The 17280-nt window shown below is 43.9% G+C and overlaps 1 protein-coding gene across 2 annotated transcripts in view; it reads left to right on the plus strand.

The window, feature by feature from the left end:
* ctif (CBP80/20-dependent translation initiation factor) overlaps window positions 1-11337 on the plus strand; it is a 50572-nt gene extending 39235 nt beyond the window's left edge. For both annotated transcript variants that reach the window (XM_084571961.1, XM_084571962.1), the window contains exons 12-14: window positions 953-1108; window positions 6453-6506; window positions 8362-11337. In XM_084571961.1, the coding sequence (XP_084428087.1) occupies window positions 953-1108; window positions 6453-6506; window positions 8362-8583 (432 nt within the window). In that variant the 3' untranslated portion in view covers window positions 8584-11337. The remainder of the gene's footprint in view (window positions 1-952; window positions 1109-6452; window positions 6507-8361) is intronic.
* Window positions 11338-17280: the final 5943 nt, after the last annotated feature.

The raw sequence follows: 17280 nt of genomic DNA on the forward strand, positions 1-17280 counted from the left end.
CTCTGCTTACTAAAAAGAGAGGCATCGAGGTTTGTTGTTGCTTCGCTTAATCATTAAACGACCTTTCACCTGCAGAAGATGCTCTTTTATTTAACCCTTGGCCATTTTTGTTAATCCTGCATACACCTTCTTCTTTATTTTCTTATCTTATATACATACAGTATATAATACTCTTTGTAGACTAATTATTAATGAGGCTCTACTTCAGTGTCCTTGAAGGTGTGTGTGTGGTGATTTGAGCACGTGCTGCGTTTGTTGCCGACAGTGGAGTGAGTTTTCTCTTGGACCTCTTCAAGGCTGCATATTTTGTGCACGTCCGTGTAAAGGCAGACCTTCGGTGCAGTCGTACAAGTCGGTGAGAATATAAGCCGCTCATGTTTCCAGCCCTAACAGGCAGCCGCGCTCTGAAAATGAAATGAAAAAAGAAAAAGAGAGAAGAAAAAAAAACGAGAAGCGGCGCGAGTCGCTCTGACTGTTAATAAAGTTTCAGTTTAACCTGCTGAATATCATCTTTACAAGTGCACATTAAGCATTAACCCGTATTAACCCCGGCACTTTTACAGCACTGACACAGTTCACCACCCTCCACTGTCAAACTGAATTAGCGTACTCTCCTCTCCACTTCTGGCAGATAAAAGAAATTTCGCGAATTTGTTTAATGTGTTCTTCGGCTGCTTTTTGGCTTTAAGCATGTTAAAGCACAAGGTTAATATGTGTCCCACCTACAAAAACTCCCATTATAGGGATAGTAAAGATGTTAATGGTGATTAATGGTTCCGCCAGGAGAGCTAGTTCACCACCACAGCTTATGAATTTATGAAACGTTAAAATATCCGCCTACCTACTGCCTACTTATACTACAGATTTACTAAAGCTGGACAGACTGTAATATTTCTGTGTGTTTTCCAAACTAAATATGCATCTGTATGTGTTTTTTTCTCCACCCCCACAGAGGGATTTCTCTCGCCGTGAGGAGCTCCAGCAGTCAGATGTGGAGCGGTGGTTGGGCTTCATCACTTTCCTGTGCGAGGTGTTTGGCACCATGAGGAGCAGCTCTGGCGAGCCCTTCCGGGTGCTGGTGTGTCCCATCTACACTTGCCTGCGAGAGGTACGCGTCCAGATCCTACACAATAAGTGTGTCAACAGCAAATCGATCCGCCTTATCCGCAAGTTCCGAGAGGGAAACCTCCGGCTAGGTGTGTGTGCAACCAGCGTCTTCGTGTCAGCAAGCCAGAGTTTCCTGTTTTTGGCCCAGACGTTAGTCTAGACTCCAGACACCGCAAGAGGGTTTGGTTCATGGTGCAAACAGTCAGGACACCACGAGTTCCAGGAAAATGTGTGACCCCAGGTTCAGTTCTCATCAGCTGGTCACACTCTCTTACACACTTTCCCTCTGTCGCCATGGATACCATGTAGGGTAGCCACAGCAGACGCGCCACGATACAGAAGTGGTTAACGACAAATGGAATATTGAAAGGGGAAGCAAATGTGGGGGGAGGAGGAGGACAGAGGAAGCGCAGGAGACTGTGGTCAGGTTGACAGTTGAAGGAGGATGTTTTTACTCTTGGCATGACAGGTACAGGAACAAAGGCACGGGGGCTGGCAGAATCCGAGAGCGAAAATTGATTCCAGTACGTAGTTCAGGTGAAGAGAAGAAGTAATGGCGGGTGTTGAGGCACGTGCCATCTCGTTTTACCACCCATGTCCACACCTCCGCAAGTCTGGCACTCAGCAGACACCCGACGTCTCATTAACAATCACACACACACACACACACACACACACAGCTAATGCCATCCACACCCTGTCTGTGGGTATTCCCAGGGCATTATCTCAGCTTGTTAAAAGGCCCGGCAGCATGACCATGGGTGTGGAGTAACCACTCACAGATGCACACAAACACACCTCTATATTCCAGCATCAGCGCTGCCGCACTATATGCATCCCGGTCAGGACACACGCACCTGTCAACATCGTCAAAACATTTGCAGGGTTTCATACGTTGTGTGCAGTTGCAAAAAACCAATGTGCCCGTTCCACCGTCTCCATTTCTCACAGCCATTGTTCCCCGACTTTGATCTCGCCGCTGTTTTGACAGTCCTGTTGTAACGTGGTTGTCAGGTTTCAGCTACAAGCTATGTGTCGTGACGTGCACACATCTCTGTGTGTGTTGTTGCATTAGCATATGCAAGCATATGTGCCTGCACATGTGTGTGTGTGGCGGTCGATTTAGCAGCCTTCTGTAGCTGCAGCTTGCAGCACAGGATCAGGTAACACAGGAGGTGTGTTTGGTTATAAATGACAGCTGTATGTATAGACAGAGCAAGGTAATGAGAACTTATCTCAATGCCTGTCAAGCTGTTACAGTCTTCTGATGCTCACACAGCCCATTGTTTTTTTTTTTTTTTAACTAGATAATCCTCACCTGCGTTTGCATAAAATGTTAAACCTATATTTATAGATTTTTCTTTATTTGTGCGCCAACTTGGGGTGAAATCTACATGCTGTAAACACACATACGACCGTACTTTAAGTCATTAGGACAAATGTGCTGGCAAATACTTTCCTCTTTACATTAGTCTCCACCGCCTGAATGAAATAATAAATGGCTCTTATCCAGCTGCTAAATTCTGTTACTGCTTGTTATTGTTGTCTGCTGTTTAACACTGAACATGTAGTTTACAGCGGGTTTAACACAGTTCTTTTGCTGCAGCTGAAAATAATGCTACGGGAGCACCGAGAGTCTGAGAGGAGCTTCAGATACCCGTTCACCTGTTTTTATGACGTTACCAAACACTTGAATTATTTTATTGATTTAGTAGATTTGATATTCATCAACTGTGTGCCCCGTGAAGTGCACTTTTAACCCAAACTTCCTTCCTTGAACGTTATGAGCTTACAGGAAATTTGTGAAGTAAAACTTCTCCTTCCTTTTGTTTGTTTATTGGGTTTGCTACTGTTACGGCGCGTTACTGTGGTTACACGGGTTGTTAAGAAACAACAAATGTGTAAATTTAGAAACCGAGATTGAGTCAAACAGCTGAACAGTTCAAAGAAACACCTACACCGGATCTGAAAAGAGCATTTGCGCATACACTGCAGTGTAAATTCTAGCATTCTGCACAGAGAAGATGGAAAAAATGAATTCTTTTTTTTTTTTTTTTTACGACAGGTTGCCTCGCGAAAAAGACAAAACAACCAACAAAAGTGAAACCTAAAAGTTAAACACGGATCAGACTGCAGAACGCAGGCGACTCGAGTGAACCGATGCCGCATTTTATTGAAGCATGCTGCCCACAGAACCCATCATCAGGATATTGGTTTGCAGTTGCACATTGCAGAAAGCATGCACGTACTCTTGTGTGGCGGCGGTGACATCAGGAGCTATTTATATGGCGCCTTGGTATTCCTCTGCGAGAGGCTGCGCACAGGTCTCAAATGTGTGTTTGATTTTTGTCTTGTTGACGGCGGCGGCCCTTTCTGTTCAGTAAAGTACAGCACTGATGCAACAGAAATATTGTAATATTACGTAATGAAACTACAGCGAGCGTTGGTCCTGAAGCTAGAGCTGCTGTTGCTATGCAACTACTGGAAAAAGTTGAATTTTAACTTTGAGCACTCTGATCATTAGCATCCTGATGAAAGACTTTTCTCTCAGGACTGGTTCGTGCTTTTTTGTTGTTATTAACAATGTGTTTTTTAGCGTTCTCTAACATGAATGTGTAAGAGCGGGGGTGCCCAGTACGTCGATAGTAGTGCGGGTAGATTGTGTGTCATTGAAAAGCTGTTTTAGATGTTAGTCTATCATTTATCTGTTCAAACTCCAGAACGAACAGCGAGACAAACTTTCATCTTTACTTTTCTTGCAACATGCCCTCAGTCAAGTGGCGCACATCCACAGCCACGCACATCAACAACAACTCAAGATTGCCGTCTTTCTTAAAGGGACAGCGCTACTTTTCTAAAGGTGCTGTGCAACAATCATTTTTTCTTAGAGTAATAAAAAGAAATGGCGCTTTTAACACTTTAGCAGCAATTAATATGACATATGAATGTGTCTTTTGTTGAGTTCATTCAGTCTCTTGAGGTGTTGATGCTTTTCTGGTGTTCGCTCTCACAGCTGTCACACTTATTGTTGCTTGTAATGTTCCTTATCAGACGCCCTTTGAATCAAAACAAAGTAAATGGTAATTCCAAGGTTTCCCTGTGTAGCAAAATGTGTTTCTCAGTGATCTAAGGAACCAGACAACACGAGAGACTGTGTTAAGCAGCCTCACTGAAACTATTTCTTCCTGCAGATGTTCCTTTTTTCCCCCCCATTTAAAAACGAAAAGGTAATGCGGAGCGATGGAATGTATGTTGTGGCGTAGCGGCTACAGAGGAGAGTGAATGCACTGGAGAGGTGCCAGAGAAGAAAAAGCCACTGCAATGGATAGGAGAGCTGATGATAGATGAGTATAGATTAGACCATTTTACACGTATCGAGCAAAACTTCACTCTGGGCTCCCCCGAGAACTCATTATGAGCTAATCCCGCTCGTCACATAGTTCTCCTACTCTGGAAGCGGCGCGACTTGAGTTCCCACATCAAACAGCCGCACTGTCACCACGCCCGTCTAAGCATACTGAGGAGCTGACGTCGGTGCAATTGCAGGGCCCGGAATGATAGGTGGAATACCATTAAGCTTACAGCGTGGAAACAAGTAGCAGCTCATTTTCAGTCTGGACTATGGGAGCAGACGCTGGTGGTTCCTCTTTTCTTTTTTTTTTTTTATGAAGATTTATATGAGAGTGCTTTTATGGGAGTACTTTCTCTTAAAGCGTACATTTAAACATTAGTTTGTCTGCTCGGCGGCTATGAAATGATGATATTTAGAAAAGATGGGCCCCAAATGGAAGGAGTTTTCACCCAGATTGGGAGTGGTGGTGTAAAGCCGCTGATAATCTGTTCAGTATGAAGACATTAACAACTAATAACCAAGAAAGACTTGTTCTGATGCATGTTTTCACCACGTTCTCCATGTGGGGTAAACGTCACGTGATGAGGGCTGCACCGCTGAAAATGTGAGTTCATTTTTTGGTTTTTGGTTTAAAACGACTTCTGTCATATTTTCGCAACATTTCACATCTTGCAGAACCACCTAAAGGGGAACTACTGTTTTTTTTTTTTTTTTTTTTTTTACAACCTGGGCCTTATTTCTAGCATAAAATACGATTGTTTACTCACCCAACTAACTTTTGTGTCATTTGCACTCGTTTAGGAGATAATTAGATCAACGTAAACCCATATAGCGGGAGTGACAGGGCACTCTGCCGCGAAACTCGTTCATTTCGCCAATATTTTGTTTTGATACGCTAATGCTGTTCCCCGTTGAGTCAGGAGTTAGCTGTTATCATCATCCGGGGTCTGTGGATCGACCTACAGACCTGGACGATGTCATCTCTGAGCGGCGCACACACCCTCAACGGTTGGCTAGTTTACCTGTAATTTGCCACTGCTAGTTTTTAAACAACATGGCTGAATATTTTTTCCGATTCTGAGGTCGTGGACGAACCATAGCAGTAGCAAATTACAGGTAATCTGGATGATTTAAACCTGCAGATTAAGGCCGATAGTTCTCTTACAGGGTCACCAGTGCCAGGGTTTCATCATTTGATACACTGTTATAAAGACTACTGACTTAATCACTGATGCTTGTCTGAAACACAGTGGTGTCCTGGGAATTCCCTTCTCTCTGACTGTATCCTGCATTTATACGACTCATATTTAAAAACACCCTCCCTGTTCCTTATTTCCCTCCCTCGGTTTAATCACAGCAGTACTAAACAAGACAAACGGGGAGTAAAGCTTTGGTAGAAAAGGTGTATTTAACCAAATTAATTTGTGTTGTAATCTAATGCTAGGTGCTTGTAGTGGGAGGCTCAGCGCTGTCCTGCCTCCCTTTGTCACCATCCCTCCCCTGCATTGTTTGAAAGTGCCAGTTGTATGCCCATCTGTGCATGGGGCCAGCGTGGGGGGGAAAGCCAGCTAGCATGTTTACCAGCTCCACTGTTTGTCTCTGGCTACACTGCCTGTTTACAGTGTGTGTGTGTTTATGTACAGTGTGCATAAAGCAAGCCTTGATGTGTGATGTTTCCACGCTTGCCAAACTGAGGGGCCTGGTCCAAGATTTAAAATGTTAATGTCGAAAATATTTACAATCAGGATTAGGTCTTCTTTTCCCCCCCCCCGTTTCCTTGTGAACTGATTAACACATACAAACACTTGCATTTGCCTAATCTCCCCATGTGGTCTAAATCCAAACATACATGTATAAATATATCTTCTGGCCTTCCAGGGTTTTCCTCCCTCGTCATGCTTGACTTCTTGATGTTTTTCTTGTTTCGTGTTACACCGTGCAGCCCTTTGCTTTCCTGCTATAATCACACATTGTCGTTTCTCGTCCTTTGTAGCTGCTGGAGTCAACGGATGTTAAGGAAGATGCAGTCCTCTGTTGCTCCATGGAGGTATGGGTCATACACGCAAACCTTAACATCAACTCTTGGAGCTAAAACTGCTCTTCGAGTGCCGTCTAAAATGTTTTGTCCTAACACAGTAGTCCCCACAAAGATATACTACTAATACTTGTATCTTTAAATTAAGCTAGGAGCTGATTTGAAATGTGTGTACAGGCTTCTTCTTACTATCAAAACTTTTTAAAGTCTGAACAGATCTAGATCATTATACACAAGAAAACAACCCTGTATATGGGATCATTCTGCAGCATTTACCAGAGATGTGGCTATTACGGCTCTATGGGTCATGCACTATATTTCAGACCAACCATTGCAAGCTTCTTCCAGGTTTAAAAAAATAAATACATAAAAAGAAAATCCAGGAATTATTTTCAGTGTTTCTTTTCCAGTCTGCCAGAAAGTAAACCAGAGCATCTTCAGACGATACTTGTCTGCAGACCGTAAAGGCTAGCCAGTTAGCATCACCCACAGAGCCACAATAGCCATTAATGAATCACCTGCCAAGTTGTAATAGACTGGAATTAATTAATTAAGTTTTCTACCAGTAACAATCCGTGTACCTTCCGTTCATTCGTTTTTCGTAGTGAAACCAAAGAGAAAAAAAAAACGAGAAACCATTCGTTTTTTCGTTATCCGTTTTAAAAACCAAAATGGAAAAAACGGATAACGGATCGTTTTTTCATTTTCCGATTCTCCACCAAAATGAAAAATCTAAATTTTGGATTACGGAATATGCCCGTTGGTTTCGTTTTACTTTATGAATGGACAGAATGGGCGTGTTCGACTTCATGCAGATCTGACTTGATGTGATGCATGCTGGGTTGAACAAGTTCATTTTAACAAATCATATTCGAGGTCTATGAGCATGAACAACCCAGCATGCATCACGTCAATGTCGAATGAATAGACGTCATCTACACTCAATGACACGCACCACTCTGCCCCTGATTGGACAAGGATAATACACAAGGCAACAGGTTTTTTTCAGTGAGAAGTCAGGTCCGAGGAGATTTTATGCTTATGCTTATGCTGAGACAACTCTTGGAAGGCTTGTTGAACTATAAGTTTGTTTGTTTATTATTAATAAAGGAGTTAAAGATTTACTCCCCTATGTGAGTCAATTATGTTAGTAGCTAGATTGTAGGCCAACTGGCTTGGAAGCTAAATCGGTTTGCTGCTAATGTAGCTAGCGCTAGGTCATCTAGCTGTCCACCACTAGCATTTTCCGAAAAGAGACGTGCCCCCAGGCAAAACGAAACGAACGGGCAGATCCCGTAATCCAAAATTTAGATTTTTCATTTTGGTGGAGAATCGGAAAATGGAAAAAACGATCCGTTATCCATTTTTTCCATTTTTTAAAATGGATAACGAAAAAACAAATGGTTTCTCCTTTTTTTTCTCTTTGGTTTCACTACGAAAAACGAATGAACGGAAGGTACACGGATTAGTAACCTCTGGTAGAGAGACAACTGCTGGGTGGTCGTGCGTAGTTCACTATTTTGGGTCATAGGCTCAATCGTTTTTTGATAGACAATGTCTCAATAGACATTTATTGAATTGAAATATCTATAAATCTTCAAATAAGACCTTGAGGTAAAACAACAGATAGCAGAAAACACAGCTGAGCTCTGACTGGCGAAGAGTTCAAACACAACCTTTGCAGTCTTGATTACTTTCTGACAGCCTCACACAGCGGTGTGGCCAGAGGGTGTGTGAGCCTCTGCTGTCTGACTCTATCCACAGTAACAAGGTGCCAGACATCTTGTGTCTTGCTCTCGGTAAAGGACGCACACTCCGTCTGACCTCCTACCTCCCTCCTCCTAACCCCTGTTTCTCTCTCTACCAGTTGCAGAGTACGGGGCGTCTCCTGGAGGAGCAGGTCCCAGAGATGATGACGGAGCTTTTAGCGGCCGTGAGGGATAAGATGCTCTGTCCGACCGAATCCCCCCTGACCCGCTCTCTGCTCATGGAGGTCATCGAACTTCATGCACACCGCTGGAGCCCCCTGGAGGCTCTCACCACCCAATACTATAACCGTACCATCCAAAAGCTCACCACCACTGCCTAGGAGCCAGCTCCACACGAGAAGAGGAGACAAGTCCCCTGACACCCCAGATATAATAAACTAAACTAAACGAATAGATGCTTCACGTGGGGATTGAGCTTAACTCTAAATTCCGTAATTATTCCAAGACAGGTGACCACTGCCACAAACAAACCGTACACGAGCCACCCAACAGTTATGCCTGAGCTACGAAGGCAACACTACATGTGGCGTATTTGACACAAATGGGAAAACACTAACAGATGCGTGACCAGTAGGGGCGTGCTTGGCCACACAGAGTCTGGGAGCTCGTCTGGTTGTGGCTGCTGAGAGATGAAGGGGGGGTAGAAAAGAGGGGTCATGCAGGGAGGAGAGGGCAGCAGCCCGTCCGTGGGGAATAGAGAGATCTGTACCCAGAGATGAATGGAAGAGGGAAGGGGTGTAGTGGGGGTCAGGGTGGTCTCTGTCAGTCTCTTCATTGTGTTCATTTGCCACACCACCCTCCCCTCTCTCTCTCTGTCTCTTTCTCCTCCCCCCTCTTCTGTCTCTCCGTCAGCCCCTGGGGTCTGTGTGGCTGATAAAAGAGAGGAGGGGGAGGAAGGGAGTCGAGACGGTGCTGTCTGTCTGGGCCGTCTGCCGCGGCGGGCCAGGGACCAGGTCAAAGGGCCTCGCTGCGGAGCTCCCCAGCTCCCACAGCTCCTCCTCGCCTTTGTTTCCCCAACCCCCCCCCCCCCCCCCCCCCAGCAGGAAGCCTTTTGGAGGGGTTGAGACAGCAGGCCTGCTGGGCCGGGCTGGGCCGAGGATAAGGATCAGGCTGGCTAGAGTAGGGTGGCAGATGGCTGCTTGAGCCCCTGTGAGACGACACACTCCTAACACACCCCATTGGCACCCCATCTCCCTGAGCTCAGGCCCACGTTACCAATAGAAGCAGTAGAATTATTGAAAGGGGGGTCAGCATTAGAAAATTAAATCAGACGCCGCCGTCTGGTAATTCCTTTGTTTTCGTCTTGCAGAGGAATGTCTCTTCTTCTCTGTTAAGTCGTGCATGTCCATGCTTTGTTAACGGCATCATTTGTATTATTATTATTATTATTATTATTATATTTTTTTAATCATTTATTGTTTTTATTATTGACGTTTTAATTTTGAAGTTTTTATGATAAGATGTATGAGACGTATGAGATATTGTAGCAGTAGGCCTTATTGCACAGGTTTGATTTGTTTTGCACTGTTTTGAGGTTTTGCTTTAAAAAAAAAAAAAGTTCCAGAAGAACAAAAATGGAAAAAGTTTGAATTTGAAGCAGTGCTTGTAAATTAACATCTCAGTAGAGGGATCGGTCGAGCATAGCGAAGGGGTTTTAGGATGTTTTAACGGACTAGTGGCCTTGTTGGTTGTCCTTTTTTTTTTTTTTTTATATATATATATATATAGGAGCTCTCTTTATTTCGGGGCCTGCAGGGCTAGTGGTGTGGAGAGCGTGCTGTGGACTAAACAGGTGGACTTTATCACATCGCTCTATTGCTGAAGGAAGAAAAGGAAAAAAAAACATTTAAAGAGCAAAAAAATAAATAAAAACGTGAAGTGGGAGAATAAGCATGGCAAACAGACGAACTGAAGTGAAACGCTTCTTTACGGTTTTGTCCCACTCAAGCCATTCTTTGCGGTGGACATTTTGCAAGTGTTTAATATCGACTGTATCTGATCTCGCTATTAACCTGTGTATTTGAAGATGACAATGACAGAATCTTATTGTTTGACCTCATATTTAGCTAGTCATGTGACCCTTATTTCCAGCTAACGTGTGTACTATGATATTGACGTACCAAGCCAATCACGTACCATTTGTAAATGGGCTCTCTATATAATCTGCGTACAGTATATTTACAAGTATTTAATAACACAGTGAAATAGAGTGTGGGGGGGGGGGGGATAGTGCAACAGAGATGTTACACATAGGAAGACTGTGTGGCTAGAAGTCAGCCTTCCCATGCATTTCTATCAGGGACTGGCTCTTTGCTTGGGAGTAGTCATACATGTACTTAGTTCCCCACTGAATCTCCGTGGGCAGTTTCAAATGTTTTTTTTTTTTTTTACATTATTTTTCCGTGTCTTGCATCAAGAATTATAATCCTGTGTGGTAGAAACACAGCCCAGAAGATTAGTTAGATGAGATGCAGAGCTCACAAATGTTTTTTGAAGGAGCATCCTAATCATCTGTATGTGTGCGTCTGTTTATGAAGTGATTTAATTGTTTTTTCTGTTGTCCTTTATTTCTAGGTTCCTATTTAAATTATATTTAGCTCCATTTATATATATATATATAAATAATTTTTCTTCTGGTGGGTTTTCCAAGACATCCGAAGCAGTGATACCTAGCTTGCTGGCAAGTGTGTAAGTGTGGTATTACCGTGTTTTATTTTGTGAAAAAGAAAAGAGAGAAAAAAAAAAAAAAGCCCATCGGTCAGTGTCCATTATGCAAAGAGCGGCTGGCTCTCACAGCAAGATCGGGGCAGGTGGGGATCGCCCCCCTTCGTCTGTGGTACTGGAGCCTCCCCACCCCGCGTGCCCTTAGACCCCTCTGCTCGGGTCACATGACTCACCCGACGATTGAATGACACGCGCCTTCATTTGCATATTCTCATGAATATTAAAAAAGATTTTAAAAAAAAAAGGCGCAGACGACAATAGTGGGTCATCTGTGAGTTCTTGTTTGTTTTGTTTTTCTAAGTGACTGAAAAATAAACTAACAGGAAAAGAAAAAGACGTGACAGAACAAACTGGTGGTGTGCTTTCTGTCTGCTCGATTATCAGCACAGTCACATGGGGAGTCAGTGGTATCATAAAGGCATTCAGACATCATAAAAGGAACTCAGTGACGCACACAGTTTCCCCCTGCCACTACCAGATAGACTGCGTAACTAATCGCGGCTCCACAGTAGGTCATTACGCCAACAGCTCATACATGTGCACACTGGAACTCCTCATTTACATGCCTTCGCCTTTACGTCGTCACGCATTAGGCCGACCACACTTCAGAATTTTAACAACATTGCGTACGTCGGTGTGTGTGAGCGCTGCAGAACGTCCTTGACCAGTGATTTGCCTCAACACATGCCTGGAGGCTCCACCATTGTGGGGCGTCCCGACGGGGGAGCTCTCAATGCTGGGGTTGGAGCCCCCGACTGAGGAGCCCCCGTCTCTGGAACCTATAGGACGTCCTTCAGCGCTCGTCCACATCGATCAACGTAATCCTTGAAATTCCAACGCAACTGACAGACAGAAATTGTTCCATCAATGCCACGAGAAGCTTGGGTTTTTCCTTTTTTCTTCTGTTGTGTCCTTGATTTACGAGAGCGGTTTCATTTAGAATCACAACACGTGTAAGCTTTAACACAACACAAATGGAGACAATAAGGAAGATATACAGTTATAGACTTACTGATCCAGCTAACGCAACATCTACAAAAGGGAAGATTAACGGCAGAGGAAAGAGTAAGAAATGGTGACATTAAATGTAGCAGGGGATTAATGTGAGGAAACATATATGTAGCTATGACTGAATCTTAAGATCATATGGGAGCCTATTGGGGAATAATTGCACAGTGGAAGAAAAACAGAGCCAGCCCCAGCTGACAATTAGCATCGAATTTAATTTTGCTCAGCGCAGTGAAAACAGACAGGCCCGTTAGCCTTAAGGGGTAATGTTTGAGGCTATACCGCTAAGCTACTGTCTATAATTCACAATCAGATCACATTACAACAAGGCGGTCATTTGTCTCGGAGCGGAGTGACACAACGGGAGACAAATTAAGAGACGTATAAACTGATGAGTGAAAGAAAAGGGCTGCGGGCCACAAACGCTCAATTTATGCTTGCTTTCTGGAGGAAGTTTTTTTCGAAAAGCTGGGCTGGAACCAATTAATGGAGATATCGATCAAAACAACAGACATAAACAACTATTTTGATAATCGAGTAACCGCTACCAGCTTGTTTTTCTTGATGATTCTTGACAAAAGGTATCGTGAGAGTCACATATCATTTTTGCGTCCTACTGTATATTTTTTGTTGTTTACTTTTTATCAAAGAACCAGATTTTTTATTTTATTTTATTTATTTCTTTTTGACATTTCATAGACTAAACAATCAAACCACTTCGTTGAGAAAATAATTGGCAGATTAATCCATTATGTAAGCAATCATTAGTTGCAGCCCTAATATGGACTGCAGGAGTAAATCTAATCAGGCAGGCCTCGGGGCGCCATATCATGACTCCAGCTTTGCCTGCGTTCTCTGCTGGCACTGATGGATGAATGGATTTGTGTTGTGTGTGTGCGCGCGCGGTGACTCACGCCAGTATCGTCCATTGTTCGAGCCAGACAAAAGCAGGCTGCATCTCTGCTGGCCTTGATGACGAACCAAAGACGAGGAGGGAGGACACTCGCGTTAAGATAACCGCTTATACGTTCAGACACACTCTCCCACAAACTTAAACAACACAATCTTGTGTTCAAGGCGTCTCCTTGTGTCTCGTATTCTTTGCTAGTGTAATGGCGCACTCATGTATTTTTTTTTTTTTTTTTTAGAACTATTTTTTTGTGTGCCCTCCCGTCTGAACAGTGTGAATCTTACAAAGCGTTTGATCAGCACACAAGCCGACCGGAGGAAGGCCCCGGCAGAATGTATTCTGTTTAGTCCAAGGGGTGCAGAGGCCAGATATTGTGTAAAACAAAGTGGAGTTAAAACGCAGTAGCATCCCCAGATGTTTTTGTACAGTACGCATTGCTGTGGGAGAAATCAATAACTGTGGGCTACGAAGTGGTTTTAGCTCGCCCTCTTGACCTTTCCATCTCAGCAGCGGCAGCAGCAGCAGAAGCAGCAGCAGCTACAGCGCTTTAGTTTATTCTTCTCTCTCTCCAAAAAAACTGATTATATCTCAACTATATTTGAATTCAGACGTTTTAGCTGAATATCAAGCGGAGGCACTGGAGCCTAATGTGGATCTCTGGGAAGCATTTATTCATTATTATCTTATGGCTGCTGCTAAATAAATCTTTGTCACGTTTGGCCATGCCAGTTCTCTGAATAATATTCAAACTTTGTTGACAGCTATAGACTAAGAGGAAGGAGGGACAGTCAGCTGAGACAAAATAAAACATAAAGAAATGGGACAAAGTTTGTGACGGGGGCAAACCTAAAACTAGAACATACACTAAGTGCAGCAGCCTCATTCATCTAAGTATAACATATATGTTATATGTGTGGGTGTGTTATAGCAAAAAAAATTTTGTTTTTCCAAAAAAAGTAAACCAGAACGGAAACTGAAAAGCTGTATTACTGCTTCCTGGACAGGCGGTGAAGGAAATGATGTCATGACCTACTCACTTCCTGAATGAACTGTTTCATTTCACTCACACTTTTTGGTGAAGGACACGCCGAGCGAGTGAATTAATCAAATAACGGGTTTCCCGTGGCGTCTGCAACTCATTTACACCTCCACGTACTGACATGGTGTATTTATTTGGCCTAAAGATGATTCACTCGATATAATTGTATTTATATAGCGTCAATAACAACCCTAATTGTCTCGAGATGCTTGAACGGAGCTGACGGCGGTGAGCAAAAACTCCCTTTTAACAGGAAGAAACCTTGAGCATCTCATATGGAGGCCCCCGTCTGCTTTAGACCATGATACAAACAAAAAGTGCTTGATACTAGGTGGTGCCGGATGCACGGTAGACTGAGAAAGGATAAAAAAAGGATGGATAGAGCCAGCATTCAAAGTATTAATACTAGAAAAGCTTAACGGGTATGCAGTGTGCTCATTACATTTCAGGTAAGTAGGCCGAGTCAACAACTCTTATTCAACTGCAGCATAAACCAACATAAACAGCATGATAATGAGGCTGCAGCTTAAAACTCCAAGCTTGGTTTGCAGGTATTCAATTATAACAAACTGTCAGGAAAGAAGCTGGGCCCATAAAGTAACTACAAGACGACCAGTAAACCTCAAGATAACCCACAATAAACTACAAATGTCTGTAAAAGACAATAACGAAGGAGAAACAACCCTTAAACCCCACCATATAATGCATGTGAAATAAAAAATACTTTTTCCAGTGTGCCGTCAAAAAAGTCACAGTGAAGTGAAAACTGCCACGCACCAGTACACAGAAACACAAAGTACAACCTGGTGATTTCAATATGTGAATGAGAGCAGCCATTTCCCCGCAAAGAAAGCATAACAATAACACACTGTAAGTACAGCATTGTATTTGCTTCAGAAATGGAGACCACACACTTCAATGCGTATACCGTTCACCGGTCTTAAAACAGCTCGCATCTAGGCTAAGGAAGCATGACGTCTTTGTTGTTCAGGAGCATGTGTGCCCTTGCAGCGGCCTGGCTGAGAAGTGTGCTGCAGTAGGCTATTCTCACTTAGTTGCTGCCAGCAGCAGCAGCAGCACGCACACCGCCAATGTCAACAGACGGACCTTCATACAGTGAAAGGAGGGGAGAGCGAAGGTGAGGTAGGGGGGGAAACAATTTTTAAAAATGGAGCAAACTTTCAACACCTAACCTGAACAGGGAAGAAACCAAGCAGTAGTGCAGAGCAAACACATGGAGAGGAATCATTAGATAACTCCTTGCTCTGTCTTTATCTCGCTTACAAGGTTCACCTCAGCTAAATGCTGTAATTTATTAGCAGTGGCATCTGTGTGTGTGTGTGTGTGTGTGTGTGTCATTTCCTAGTGTGACCAGACCAGCCACCCAGAAGTGTGTCTTTCTTTGCGGATGACAAGCCGGCGTGAGCAAAGCTTCCGCTGTGAGCTGCACTCGGTGACCGTTCACTCAAGCAGAAACACACACACACACACACACACACACACACAAAATAATTAGAGACGGTAAAGGGACACGGGTAGCATCCGCAGAGCCTCGGCTGTTCACTGGAGCAGAAGTGAACACACACACACACACACACACGTACTGTACTGCGCGCACACACACACACACTGCAGCCATTGGAGGTCGATGGAAGTGTCCGCGGACGAGCAGTGGGAAGCAACACCTGATGTCTTTGTTGCCAGGCTCCCGCCTAGAGACCGTCAATGTGGCAACCTGCAGCGACAAGCACGACCCTGTTGCTAGGCAACCCAAACTTCTGCGACAGATAGCGGGAAAGTTCTTTCGCAGCGAGCGAAACTGAAAAGTAGCGAGTGTTGAGTTCAGAGATTTCTTTTTACGGACAAAAAGGAATTTAAAAAAGCACTAAAGACGCCTGTGAAGGTCTGTGGAACGGCTCGTTATCAAAGACGGCAGCGGAGCCCAGAACTGACATTCCAACCTGACTGTGTCTTCATCAAAAAAGGCTGCAGCTGTCGGCCTTCTCCGCTTTTACAGACCCACTCCCCTGCGTGCCAGCAGTCCTTTGATTTGTGAGGTGGCATGCTGTGCAAGGCGTGTTCCCAGTATACCGTGTGTGTGTAAACATGCACATAAAAGAGCTCAGCGCACGGCCAGGGGATCGCATGAACTCCTGTACAAGGTACCGCTCTGTCTGTGGACACGCAGACTCTCCCTCGGCCTCTTCTGGTACTGATTACACACAAACCCAGGGTAAGTCAAAAAAATCACAAATTTGCCTTAGGGGACTTTACACCGTACACAACACTCTCTGTGGTTAGACCTTTGATTCACATAAAGAAAAACTCCCCTAAAAGCCCTTTGACAGAAAAAAATGAATAAACAGAAAAAGCCTTATTCACACAAGGACTCTACACGTATCTGTTGTGTTGAATGTGAATTTTATAGCTTCATAACGTCCCCACAGTGCACAGCAGTAGCACTTACACAGCAGCTTATGTTCACAGATTTTAGAGGTGGACAAAATTGCTGAGGAATGTACAATACTGTATCGTACAACTTACGTGATGTATGCCGAGCAACAAATGTCTTAAACGCTTATTTCACTTTCAGTATCTTTTACAACAGAGGTGATAGCGGAATCTGAATATGTCGCTTCTCCGACGGCAGCCAAAATCCCCTCAACGGCACTCAGATGATTATGTCTACGGCTACGTTGCTGTTACTCTTCTTTCCATCTCTGAATAAAGCCCGTCCAAACAATCTGAGAGGACCGGTCCGAGTGGAGCGACTCCAGACCCAAATTCTATCACTAAAATTGTGTGGATAAAGAAACTTAAAGCTGGCTTTCAGGCTATAAAACAACTATCAAATCAATCGCTATATCCTTACCCACACTCCAAACGCTAATAAAATTTTATTTAATAGTCTACAAGGCCTGGAAATGCAGTGGAGTACTCATATGCTCCTCCTGGTTTGTTCCTCTTCCTGGCTTCCTAGGTAACGTCTGAACGGGGCCACAGTCGGCCTTCCTTGATAGTAGGAGTCCAGTAGTTCTTTGATGTCAGTGTGTCCAGGCCTTTAGGGATCATCTTTGTCAAAATGAGTCCAAACCTTGAAGACGTTTGACCACAAATTAAGATACGGCACACCCTATCAACCCAAGAGCACCGCTTAAACCCCCCATGAGTTACTTCAAGAGCACATGTACTGTTAAAGGACACAGTTTAGCCATTACTTCCCAAAACAAGCTCCTCAATAGGTGGAGTAAACCTTTACTCAGTCCAACCACGCTGGTTACACAATCTACACCAGTGACCTGACGGACGTCCCAAACAGTTCAGCAAATTCAGTAA

This window comes from Chelon labrosus, assembly GCF_963514085.1.
Source record: "Chelon labrosus genome assembly, chromosome: 22".
Taxonomy (NCBI): domain Eukaryota; kingdom Metazoa; phylum Chordata; class Actinopteri; order Mugiliformes; family Mugilidae; genus Chelon; species Chelon labrosus.